Genomic DNA, 13,444 nt, shown 5'->3' with positions numbered 1-13,444 from the left:
TCTCTCTCTCTATATATATATATATATATATATATATATATATATATATATATATATATATATATATATGTATATATATATATATGTATATATATATATATGTATATATATATATATGTTGATTTTCAGTGCGAAAATGTGTTTATTGCTTTTACTTGCTTATTCTTTTTACACTTCTAATATGTCGTTATTAAGTAGGAATGTTCAATGTTGTGAAAAATGTGTGCGTTATCATCTTTTTTACCATTAAGGTATGTTTACCAAAGTAATATGATCATATCTTCTCACAATGGAGGTACTTGCTTCTCTTTTACACATTAGAGAACAGTTAGCAAAGGTTATTGCGTTATTGGTCATTACAAATTTTTGACAACTTATGATTACAAAGTTAGAGAAAGTTGGTAGTTACACCATAATATCATATCGTCCTTCTCCATTTATTCAAAGGGTGCTATTGGAGAAGATTTAGACTCATATCACTATTTATACTAAGACTATCATTTATTTTACATAGACAAGTGTTTTGATCAATAAAGTTCTATAAAGTTGTGGATTAAGCGTTAAAATTTCAACAAAATAGTACTCGAAAGTTACAAACATAAATGTTAATTGGTATTAGCTGCCCGTACATTGTACGGGCACAAAAACTAGTGTTTTCCTAAAATTCTGTAACCTTAAGGAATTGCATAAAATATTCTTAGTTGATTGTCACAACTACTAAAAAGGTTGTTTTAATCTCCCAGTAAAAGGTGAAATTAATTTATTGATATAACACATTTTTGTTTATCATTTTAACAAATTATAATATTTTCCGTAATGATAGTCGTTATTTATGGCTACTCGTAAGAAGAAATCTTAACCATTTAAGGTGTCATATCGACAATTAATTGTAGAGATTTTAATATATTTTTTCCGCTTTGAAAGAATAAAAGAGGTTATTGTCAATATATAATGAAGGTAAAACAAACAAGTATAGAAAGATGTACAATAATTTGTCTTTGTAATCCCTTCTATACCTTTTATACAAAGACGAAAAAATACACAACAATTACAAAGCATGCATTTTCAAAATCAGAATTTTAACCATGACTACTTAACAATCGAGGTGCATCCACCAAGTGCACTTATTTGACAATTATATGAAGTAGCAAAATGACGGAGGACTAGCTAGGAGAAATTGTTACCCTTGTTTGTTAAAATGTTGGATAATATTTTTCTTTCATTGTTATTCTATTCCATTTCTGATTCATCAATCGCCTTCAATATATATTATGAGTTTTTTTTTTGAAAATTTGAATTTTTCATACATACTGCTGATAAATAGCACGTAGAGCTATACTCTTATTAATTGAGGTATTGGGTTGTTATCTGTAGTCCTTACCTACGCCCAGAATTGAAGCGATCGTGATAAATTCCTGGATGGTTGGTTGATACATGTGGATAAATGAAGGATAAAAAAGCAAGCATTACGTATCAATGCATATCCAAGGGGTGGCACGTTGATCTCTCAAAACCTGTTGTTGCACAACTAGTACAGAAGCCGTTGTACTAAAATCTAATGACACCAAATAATCGCCTATTGGTCCAAGTTCAGGATTTTCTGTCCAATTCGACAATCCTTCTAATAGTATAGGATTAATTCCGTGCGTCCTCCCTACAATCCACATATCTATGGTTGTCCTTTCATTTACTGATTGAATTGCAGAAACTGTCTCTAACCCTGTCGCCACCCGCATTTCCTTGTATACTACTTTATTATTTCTCTCATGTTTTACCCAAAACCATGTCACTGCCCCATCATCTAGCTTCTTCTCTAACTCCTCCTCGCCCCCTTTATACTCACTTGCCAAGAACCTTATCACGATTAATGACACATCATGGTGGCCCACCATTCGGTCCGCCAATGATAAGGCCTCTCGTGCATCCGGCCCGCCCAAAAACAACATTGCAAATTGACGACCCATTCGTCGGCTACCAGCTCGCCCTGGTAGTGTCGCCCATTTAGCCGCATCCTTACATGCCAAAATGGCTACGGAGCATGGTGCATGTGACAAGGTGTTAGCGTTTATGGATTGTACTCCAGGACGAATGATTTCTAAGGTGTCATCGGCGGTGCCCATTTTTAAGCCTTTCTTATGAAATGGCAATATTATAAAAGATACTTTATTAACCAAAGCCAACTCACATATATCTTGATACATAGTTTTTTGGGGAGTTATACTAGTGAAAAAATTCATGCTAATCTCATCCTCCCAACCCTCTTCGTACATGATGATTGCATTGTGGATGGCTTCATTGTTGGAGTCCCAATACTCATCTTGTTCAGAGTGGTCTATGAATACAGGAGCGGCTCTTCCTAGGAGTTCCACTAAGTATAAGGCGAACACTTTAAATGGGTTGTTAGGGGTTGGGTTTGTGACCTCTAAGAGATTAAACAAGTTTGCTAAGCTCTCTTGGTCATGGATACAAGCTAAAATTGGGAGCTCTGACTCATGCATTGTATGTTGTACGGTTCTCTTTTTGTTTGTCATGTATGGTTTTGTTGGATCATACAAGATGCCGATCAATGGGGTCACGATGCTCGTCATTATGATTGTCAATACTACCATCATTGAAAATGATGGTGTTTGTATCATCTGCAAATACACATATATTTCATTTAAAATCACATCACAGTTGAATACAATTCAAGTATATTTTAAGTATAAGACAAATTAAGGAGTTTAATTACATACCTTCAAGTCTACCCAATGTAGATAAAGAAAAAACTCGATTTCTCCTCTTAGGCTGAGCATTAGGCCTAACACAAACGAGTCTCTATATGGAATGTTCATAAATCGGGCGGCCATAACAACTGTAATAAATTTTGCAATAGAGGCCATAATGGTCACAGCAAACAATGGGCCTAAGCAAGACCAACATTCGCTTATGGAAAACACATCTGTCTTAAGGCCAATGGTAGCATATGAGAAGGGCATTAAGACTTGGTTCATAAAAGTCTCAGTCTTTTGCACAATGGTCAACCCAACAAAGGGGCCATCGGGAATGGCTAGCCCAAGCCAAAGCGGACCATTTCCGATGGCGGCCCCAATAAAATCGGTGACGAAGCCAATAACAAAGACACCAATTAAGATGATAGTAATAAAGAACTGGTCCACTGGTTGACCTTCACTGGATTGTTTGTTAATCCATCGCATCACAAATGGAACAATCCCAATAACAACCCCAAAAACAAGAGTTAAGGTTAACTGATAATACATGGAATTAGAGCTACGAATTTCCCCTTGTTTCATGGATTCAAAGGTAACAGTGAGATTAATTCCAAGAATGTCGCTCATGATGACGGTTAGTAAGGCAAAACGTCCAAGTTCAGAGCTAAGGAGTTGCATATCTCGAAGAATAGAAGAAATAACAGGAAATGTGGTAACAATAACAGCAGAGATAACCCCACCAATGGAAGAATATTTACGCATCTCCTCATCCATATACTCTCTTAATAGTAAAGCAACAATCCATGCGCAAAGGTGAGGAATAGCGATACTTACAATGGCAATGAAATAATGTTTTTTACCGGCCTTAAGAATGACGCCCAAATCCATTTTAACCCCAGTAATAAAGACCCAAAACATAAAGCCAATGATCCCAACATTTTGTGTTACATATCTCGAGCTTTGGGGTATAACATTGCTTGCGAATTTTTTGTTGCGCCCCAACACTGATGGCCCTAAAATTATTCCCGCCTGAAAGAGGCCGGGTTATTATTAGTTAGTTGGAAAAAAGAAAATGAAGGAATAAATAAATAAATAAATAAAAGAGAGAATAATTAAGTAACATACAAGGACGTCAGAGATGACGGCAGGTTGACGAAGAGGCTTCAAAAGGAATCGCATAATGTGGATAAGAATGAGGATGAGGGACATTTCTAACAAAAATGCAGTGAAAGAAAACTCCAAAGGAGCATCACCATTGATAATGGAAAAAGGGTGTGTATCACCTTTTCTCTCACACATTACTTGAACTGCTTGCCCATTATATTCTATTAGTGTGCTTCCGTTTAACTTTTCCATTATCGCTTCCATCGTAGAAGTATCTAATTTGTCTAATCAACTATGTTTTCGTCTTTATTACAATGGGAAATGTTTCTACTTCGAGTTACATTCCAAGATTATTGTGAGAGGAAATGTCTGTGTTTATTTGTTTTTTCACAAGGATGGCTTGCCGTTAATTTAGCTTCTTTCTTTCTTTTTAACTCCTGGCTCACTTGTACATTTTAGTCCTCCCATTTCCTATTTCTCACCATATATTTTCTTATAATAAAATCATATTCAATAGTTGATTCTTGTAAATCTCTAAATGCCACGTTAATTATAAAAGGGAAAAGAAGAAATAAAATTTTCCTAAACTTTTGGCTTTATTTATTCTCTATATTTAGTCAATTAGCCTCATTTTGTTATGTGAAATGCTAGTGCACATTTGGCAAGATAATAAGATTGGAGTTGGAATAGATCCTCGTACTTAAACACATTAAACTATATATTTGTTCTCAAGTTGATTTCTAAATGAAAAGTATTTGGGACAGACTAATCATAGTTAGTCATGAATTTGTTTGATGCGATCCAAATACGATCTGAAATTGTTGTTTTTAGTAGAAAAGAGAGCTTAGGCCCAAAAAATATAAATTAATAACATACTAAGCGAGAGGTATAGACTCTTAGAAGGTCTTCACAAAGAATAGAACGGATAGTTGTTGTTGTTAACAAGTAAGAATAATGTTGATCCTGCGTGTTCAGTTACCCTTTTATTTGCTAGTTCTATTTGATTCACTGCATATATGCTCAATTTTCACGATTTAGGGCCGTTGTTGATCAAAGACTGACGCCGATTGATGAGAGGACAAATGTCATTAATTGATAGCGATCCGTCGTGATAAGTTTCACACAACTAGCATTATCAGTGTGAATTAAAATTTTGGGATAATCTTGTCTAGGATCATTTTAAGATTAGAAACTATGCAAGTAGCCCAACTCGCATAAAAGTAAAAAAACCACAAGACAAAAAATAAGTTTCAATGGAATTACTTGTATCGGCTTTAAAAATCCATCCTGCTCCTACCGCACTCGATTATTCCTTTAAAAACCCCACTTGTGTTTAGTAAAATCAAATCAAACATACATAAATGTATCAAATTATGTTATGTACTCGGTATTCGATAATAGATGAAAATCTTGAAATGTACAAGGTGGTGGCATTAATAGAGATTAGAAATAAAATTAGGAGTAAAACTCTGTTCTGGACTTAATTTCAGTTTTTATAAGCTTACTTCACTTCAGATCCATTCAGTTCAGTTTAACAATTTTAGTACAATAGAACAGGGCCTAAATCTGTATATGGAGTATATAATGAGTGGTAATTGGTAAAGAGGATATTAACAAGGCTAAGACCCAGTTCTTTTGGATTGAAACCGCCTGCATTGAATTAAACTGAACTTAATAAAGTTGTATTGAATGGATATGGAGTAAATAGTTCATTTGTGAAGAAAAAAAGTTAAACTGGACTGAATTGATTGACGCTAAACTGAAATGAGTCGAAATTAAACACAAAAGAATAGTTAAACTGAAGTGAGTTCATTTTTTTTTTTTTGGTGCGAAAGAGGGGCAAAGCCCCGAACAAATTAACTACTACTCCCTCCATTACCACACAAATGGTAACATTGACTTTTTCACACTTGTCGAGACACGTTTTGCAACGTAAATATCTTTTGTTACGCATTATTAAAAATTATAAAAATTTGATATTCTTATAACATTCATGACAATAAATCAAACAAGATCTCACATGACTATATTTTGTCTTATAGATTAAGAATAATATCGAATATTCCCTACGACCATGAATAGTGGCAAAATGGTCTTACCATTGTTCTTGTATGAAGGGAACAGTTACTACACGGGAATAGCCACTAATGGTGTCACTCACACACTCACACCGGATAGGAGAGAGGGAAAAGAGAAAAAGAGAAAAAGAGAAAAAGAAAGAAGCGAGGGGAGGAGCAAGGAGGAATGAATTAAAAAGATGGTAGGAAGACATAGGAGTCGGCGTGGTGTGGGATACGGAGCACAATTATGCGGTATTGCAACTGCATTCCTACTTCTCCTCTCTATCTTCCTTCTCTATACTCGTTTAAGTAGTACTCACAGCCCCAGTGATTCAATTGAAGATCCATTATCATTATCATTATCCGAGGACCCGTTACTTGAAGATTCGGATCCCGAACCCGATCCCAGAACCACTACTTCTGAAGACAGAATTGATGTACTAGATGATGATAAGGATGTTGATATTCAACTATCCAATGAGGAGGAGATCTTGCGAGCTCTCGATGATTCTGACGAAGACGATACTAAAGCTGCTGCTGCTGGTGGATATTTCTTTGATCATGTATCGCTTGTCATCCGTCACGCAATCGATCGACGGTCCATTGACGAAATTGATTATGCCAATACCATCAACAACAATAATCAAAATCCCTTTCAACCCCAACAACATCCCAAACATAATTGCGATGCGATTGGTTCCGATGATGTTCCTGTGGATGAAGATGTGAGGATGAAGATGATGGAAGTCGGCGGCATTGAAGATGTGCTGCTGTTAAAATCATCTCCACTTAGAAAAGGGTGGGGACCCTGGTTTGATGCTAAGACTGATTTCTTAAGGAAGGATAAGATGTTCAGGTCTAATTTCCATCTGTTGAATCCATTTCACCATTTGCTGTTACAAGACCCTGATTCTATTGGACTCACTGCTCTTACCAAAGGTGACAAGATTGTTCAAAAGGGATTGGTTGCTCGTCGTCGTATCGACAAATCACTGCAGCTAAATCAAATACGTCACAACAACAATAACAAGACATCATCTGTTCCAATGGATAAGTCGAGATGGGGTTATTTTGCTGGACTGCCTCCCTTTTTATCATTTTCTAACTTCATGGATTCTTTCTTTAGAAAATGCAAGTGTAGTATGAGGGTTTTTATGGTATGGAATTCGCCGTCTTGGATGTTTACTGTTAGTCACCAAAGGGGACTTGAAAGCTTGCTTTATCATCATCCTAATGCTTGTGTTGTTATTTTCTCTGAGACACTTGAACTTGATTTCTTCAAAGACTTTGTCAACCGTAGGTATCCACTCATACTTTTCCTCTCTTCCTTTTCGTCTTCTGATATTTATACATGCACCTCTCCCTTTTGTTCATTGTGTCTATTGCTTGGTTATTATCAGCTTCAAAGTCGCCGTGGCCATGCCCCATTTAGAACAACTGCTACAAGATACGCCAACATCTGTATTTGCTTCTGTTTGGCATAAATGGAGGACCACGACATTTTATCCTACTCACTACAGTGAGCTTATTCGCCTTTCAGCTCTTTTTAAGTAAGCTTTGCTAGTTCAACTTATCTAATCTTAATTGGTTTAAAACTATGTTCTTAATCATTACAACTAGTTCGCATTTGTGTAGTTGTATCATTAGGGACTGAACAAGAAGGTGTAGTTTTAGCTAAACTTATGGAGGGGTAAGATGGAACCTTTGCGATTTCTGCTTCTCTTGTACTCCGTAGTACATAGAAAGTGATGTGTACAGTTTAAGATGGAAACTTTCTTGAGCTCATATGGTTCATAACCTTGAAATGTATACGCTGTCAGAAGACATTTTTGTATTACAGTTACATCTGTCAGTTGATGATACCAAGCAAAAAGAACACTTATTAGTCCTATTACCATTCTCCGGGATGTTAATCAAAGTTCACAGATGGTGGTAGTACTACGCCACTACCACATAATTATCAGCACAGTCAATTACGGTTGCTACGTTTGGGTTGGGTTTGGACCCTTTTAGGATTCATGACTCCCTTCTTCCTTCCCTCTGTTAGACTCTCTTCTAAACAAAGGTTCAGTCAATTTTCATGTTGCGGAGCAATGAAGAAAATTCAAGGTTAAATGTTAGTTTGTAGGCATCAGATTTCAGAGGAAACTGCTGGCACCTTTTATATATGATTATCTATGGGGTGAAGTAGCAGGCACTGACGTCATTTCTTATCAGTATATTAGAAACTGCCTCTTGTGAGCTCATAGATTTCAGCTATGTTACTCGGATACTTCACTTACTTGCCGTATTCCGTATCCGATACGTATTTTGTCGGATACGATACGACACATAGATACTTCATTTTAGACCAAAATATTGAAAATTTCGCACAAAATAGCCGTATCAGATACTCCGATACGTATTTTGTCGGATACGAGTAGACGAGTCCGAGTAACATAGGATTTCAGTATACCTGAATCAGACTTCTCTCATAAAAATTGTTGAGAATGTTAATGTCTGTGCCCTAACACCTATAAAGACTTTTATATATATTTAATATTTTCAGGTGATTTTAAGTCTAATTGCATGCCTTCACATATAAGGTATATAATTTGATGTTATGTTTGCTTCTCCGCACAGGTACGGGGGTATATATCTGGATTCTGATATGATTGTATTGAAGCCTTTGTCTCCTTTCAGCAATTCTGTTGGCATGGAAGAGCCATCTCCTGGAAGTCCTCTAAATGGAGCAGTTATGGCTTTCACAAAGCACAGGTATACTTCTGCAGTTCTGCGGCATAAGTTGCCTTATTTTATATTGTTGCTTTCTTTATAGAGCTTGTTGCACTTGCCATATTCTGTGGTTTTTATAGGCTAATAGCACCAGGTAGATTGTATATTACGTGCTTCTTTTCTTGTATTAAACTGAGAGGGAGAAGACGACAATAAAATTGGAATGGAGAGAGTATTATGCTAGTGGGGAATGTTTCTGACTTTCTGCAAAGACAAACAGAGTGTACATATTCAGTCGTTCAGGAAAAGTCTTTTTCCATTGTTATCTCATCTTCTTGCTCGGAATGTTGTTTTCAAATTGATGGTTTAGTAAATAGAAAATTAGCGTCTTGGGTCAGCATCAAAATGATGTATAATTGCAAAATCCGGATAAGGAGTAGAATGTGGCATGCTTATGTTGTCCAATTCAATACCCCATATAAATTATCACGTCTCTAAAGAACACTACTGTTCCAATGGCACAGTGGTCATCAAGTTGTCTATGGTAATGTGAGTTGCAGAGATGTCTATATATGAGAATTCACAATACTTTAGTGGAAAAAACTTTGCCTCTAGCTGTTGGTTTGCGCATGTTATTTTGTTAATTAAAGGCTTAGATGATACATTCCTTTTGGAAGGTATACAATATACATTGCTGATGGCCTGTTTCGTGTAGAAACCTTTCATGTTCTAGGATGGGTTCTAAATGAAGCTTGGCAAATTATTTTGAGTCTTTGCAAACAAACTAGATTTTCCTTCTGTTTTTAGTTTTTTGGTTGCCGAGATTTTTCTATCTTACCTGCCCAAGCCTCTCTCTCAATTGCCATATTAGGGGATCTATTGAGCAATGCACAACTGTATAAGATAACACAAAAAGAGTAGTAATGTTCTTTTTTTTGGGAACATATTAGCTCTTTCTCGCTAGGATTCTCGTGATTTTGCTGGAGCTGCTGGTAAGGCCGTCTTATAAATGCCAGTAGTTACTCATATTCAACGATATTATTCATGCAATCACAGTCTGTATTTTCTTCTGTGCAGCTCTTTTCTTATGCAGTGTATGTCAGAGTTCTATTCCACATATGATGACACCCTGAAGAGATGGAATGGTGCTGAGCTTTTGACAAGAGTAGCGAGAAACTTTTCAAAAAAAGCAACTGATCCTAATACACAGCAGGAGCTTAAAGTGCAACCTTCATCTATTTTCTTCCCCATTGGTTCAAATGATATTCAGAGGTACATCTGACTCCTGAAGTTTATCAAAATTTATTCACCCCCTTTTGGAAGACCTTACTCTGGGTGCTTGTTCATACTAAAATATTAGGGGCGTGTTTTTAAATGTTCTGACAGGGCCTCTAGCTCTCTCTAGTCTAGTCTAAAATGTTTAGAACTGGTATGTACGACTTTTAACGTCCAAGTAGAAAAGATAGTAAAGGCTATGTACTGTGGTATCAAATATGAGATGATGCTGGTGTCTTGCTTTCCTTGGTCTCTCAGTACATCTTCTGCAACAGGTACTTCTTGTCACCATTGAACGAGAGTGAGAAAGTTGAACAATATGGTTTGTATAGCAAGATACTGAATGAGTCATACACTTTCCATTTATGGAATAGCATAACATCAGCTCTAGTTCCAGAAGCAGAGAGCCTTGTAGCCAGGATTCTTAACCGTTATTGTACTCGCTGCTCTGATCTGCTCTGAATCTTGTAACTTGGTTATTCTATCTCTTCTAGCCTGTAATCATCAACGTCGCTGATTCCTAATGATTTGGGACGAAGAAGAGCTGCTGGTTGATGAAGTCCCATTATATTCCGAATTTCCGATATTGGGGAGCTCAGGTAATATACTCGTGTTTTTTCTCACTTCTGCCCCCATTCTTGCTTCCTTGGGTTGCATTTGTGATAGTGGCTACGTTAAGGAACCGAGATGTTAAGTCAAAGCCTCACAGGATAAACATATTTTTTTGTTTGTAATGATGCAAACTTTTTGTAGGTTATATATTGAAAAGGAAATGGAATGATAATTTTTGTAATCAAGAAAAATCAGTTTTAGATTCCCAAATTTAAATTAGCGGATTTTTTGTCCCATTTTCACATCTTATTCTTGTGTTTAATTACATTAATCTTCTAGCACATCCTCCTCTTATGATATTCACACATTTCTCTATAATGGTTAATGTTTATGTGTGATGAGCTCCCTTTTCTACCTACATTTTATTGCATTTGGAGCTCATTTAGTAGCATTTTGCAAAGGGTTTTGGGCATTTTTAATGCTTTTAATCCAATACCAAATGTTACTACATTCAACAAAGAAGTATCAATGAGGAATTGAATGTAATTTGGAGCAAGAAAAGCAGCAAAGGAAGGCCAAGATCAAGCACCAAAGAGACCATGAAGAAGCCTTTCAAGAAGCAAGCAAAGAAAGAATTGAAGACGAAGATCAGCAAAGATTTCGCACGGTGCGAATTTCCTGCCCCAATATTTTGCCCCAATATTTCGCACCATGCGAATTTTCTGGGTTTACTTCCGTTTGTATTACGGGTTTCTCTCATCTTAAGCCCATGGATACTTGGTTGTATTAGACTATATATAGTGTGTTTTCCTCTAGGTTAAGACATCTTTTGCATTGTTGAAGAATCAAAGTTGTAATCTTGGGAATTATCAAGTTAATTGCTTTTCTAGATCTATTATGGAGAACTAATCTCCTCTTCTTAATCCAACTCAAAGGTGTAATCTTTGGTTGTAAACACTCTAATCTTTCCTTAATTTGTGTTATTATTATTAATCTCTTGTGTTTATTGTATTGAATTTTGGAAACCTTGTTTGATTATACTAATTAAGTGTGATTTCCTTGTTACTTAATCTTGCCAAGTTCCTTAATTTATTGTTGTTGGGTTTATTAAGTGTGATTTTCTTGTAATCCCATCTTGCAACAATTTGTCATTAGACTAATGAATGTGATTTCTTCTTGGTTTAATTGACATTGAGAGATTAATTTATAATTGTGATTTCATTGTGAGTAATTACACCTATTAGATTCCATTGCTTCATCTTCTTGTTATCTACCCTATGTGGCTATGTGTGTGATTTCCACTAGGGAAACTAATAAGTTGGGTCAATTGCTGAGTGTGATTTCCTTGTGGTTGACTTCTAATTAAGGGAATTTGGAGAATTAATCTCACTAATAGGGCAATAACATTAGTTAGAAGGATTTATTGAGTTGTTTTATCAACTAAAGTAGTCTCACTTTATTGAGTTGGGTTAAGTCTTCCTTAAACTTGATAAATTTTTATCTTAAAACTTTTTTGATTGATTACTTGCTACTCACTCTTATTTGAATGTTGTTTTGCTTTTGTTACTTTTGAAAACCAAACCAACCCCCCCCCCCCCCCTCTTTTTATTTACGTACTTTGGCGCCATTGCCGGGGAAGGTAACGGTTTTGCTAGTGTTTTTAATTGGTTTTTAGAATAGTTGTGTCAAGTCACTTGCATTAGATTAGTGTTTTAGTAACTAATTTGTGTTTGATAAATTTACTTGTGAAAACCTTTTGATCGTTTAATTCTTGTGTAGATCCTTTTATGGTTCACACTCGAAATTCAAGAGAAACATTGTTGCCTTTTGACCCGGAAATTCAAAGAACTCTTGCTTGGATAGGAGGAGGTATTAGAAGAGAGACCTCGGTTATTCAAGAAATTAATTTCGTGACTCAACAAGACCGAGAGGAAGATAACATCATCACTTTTGTTATAGAAACCGATCCACAACCCATAAGTATCATCACGGGTGATGCCGAGAATCCACCAAGGGATAATGTACCAAGGGAGGATCCACCAAGGCCTAGGACTATCAAAGAGCTCACCGCCCCGGACCTTACTCAAGTCCCCTTGTGTATCTCTTTTCCGGCCCTAACGGTAAATGCCACCTTTGAACTCAAGTCCGGGCTCATCCACTAATTGCCCCAATTCCATGGAACTAGTATGGAAGATCCCAATAAGCATTTAAACAAATTCCATGTAGTTTGCTCAAGCATGAAGCCCAATGGGGTTACCGACGAACAACTCCAACTAAGAGCCTTCCCTTTTTCACTCAAGGACGCGGCAAACGATTGGCTTTATTATCTTCGTACGGAAGCATTACTACTTGGAACCACATGAAGAAGGCTTTCTTAGAGAAGTATTTTCCCGCTAGTCTCTCCTCTCAACTAAAGAAAGAAATAAGTAATGTGGAGCAAATGGATGGGGAGAACATGTATGAGTATTGGGAGAGGTTCAAGCAACTTCTTGCTAGTTTCCCATACCATGGGTATACCGATCATGACTTGCTCTTGAACTTTTGTGGTGGACTCCTTGAGGATGATGCTAGGATGATTAAGGCCGCTACCCAAGGAGGAATTGAGTACATGTCGGTCCAAGAGGCAAATGATTTGATTGAAAGATTAGTGGGAAGTTCTAGGAATTTTGGAAGGAGAGTAAAAAAGGCAAGTGTGTCATCTTCTTCAAAGCAAAACTCCAACCATATGGAAGACAAAGTTGATTTTCTTACCAACTTGGTTAAGGAACTTGCAAAAGGAAATGAGAGTACATCTCATGTGAAATTTTGTGGTCTTTGTAATGATCCAACCCATCCCACTGATGGGTGTCCATCTTTGCAAACGGAGGAAGCAAGTGAAGCGGTGAAGACTCTTGGGTTTAGGAAATTCGGCCCCTATTCCAATACTTACAATGAGGGGTGGAAGGCTCATCCTAATCTTGAGTGGAGTGGAGGTGCCAACCAAAATCAAAACCAAAGAGGACCCCCAAATTCTTCATTTCAAAATCC

General features: G+C 36.6%; 2 protein-coding genes across 3 annotated transcripts; one reads left to right on the top strand and one right to left on the bottom strand.

Annotated features, from left to right (window-relative positions):
* Positions 1–1,369: 1,369 nt before the first annotated feature.
* LOC141629185 (cation/H(+) antiporter 24-like) lies at positions 1,370–4,055 on the bottom strand. Its single transcript, XM_074442228.1, has 3 exons — positions 3,837–4,055; positions 2,736–3,740; positions 1,370–2,636 (listed from the first exon to the last, which is right to left on the bottom strand). The coding sequence occupies exons 1-3, from the start codon at positions 4,008–4,010 to the stop codon at positions 1,467–1,469; spliced, it is 2,349 nt and encodes a 782-aa protein (XP_074298329.1). The 5' UTR covers positions 4,011–4,055; the 3' UTR covers positions 1,370–1,466.
* Positions 4,056–5,973: 1,918 nt separating this feature from the next.
* On the top strand, positions 5,974–11,410 carry LOC141634116 (uncharacterized protein At4g19900-like). 2 transcript variants are annotated; one of them, XR_012538838.1, is made up of 6 exons: positions 5,974–7,175; positions 7,276–7,425; positions 8,498–8,632; positions 9,668–9,862; positions 10,141–10,464; positions 10,941–11,410. XR_012538838.1 is itself a non-coding variant. In XM_074446413.1 (5 exons), exons 1-5 carry the CDS (start codon positions 6,073–6,075, stop codon positions 10,325–10,327), a joined length of 1,770 nt encoding a protein of 589 aa, XP_074302514.1. In that variant the 5' UTR covers positions 5,974–6,072; the 3' UTR covers positions 10,328–10,717. The 2 variants fall into 2 exon arrangements, 1 of the variants encoding a protein (XP_074302514.1); XM_074446413.1 differs by lacking the exon at positions 10,941–11,410 and having other exon boundaries at positions 10,141–10,717.
* The last annotated feature ends 2,034 nt before the right edge of the window (positions 11,411–13,444 follow it).

The sequence above is a fragment of the Silene latifolia genome, chromosome Y (genome assembly GCF_048544455.1).
Source record: "Silene latifolia isolate original U9 population chromosome Y, ASM4854445v1, whole genome shotgun sequence".
Classification (NCBI taxonomy): domain Eukaryota; kingdom Viridiplantae; phylum Streptophyta; class Magnoliopsida; order Caryophyllales; family Caryophyllaceae; genus Silene; species Silene latifolia.
This window is presented reverse-complemented; position numbering and strand designations above follow the sequence as displayed.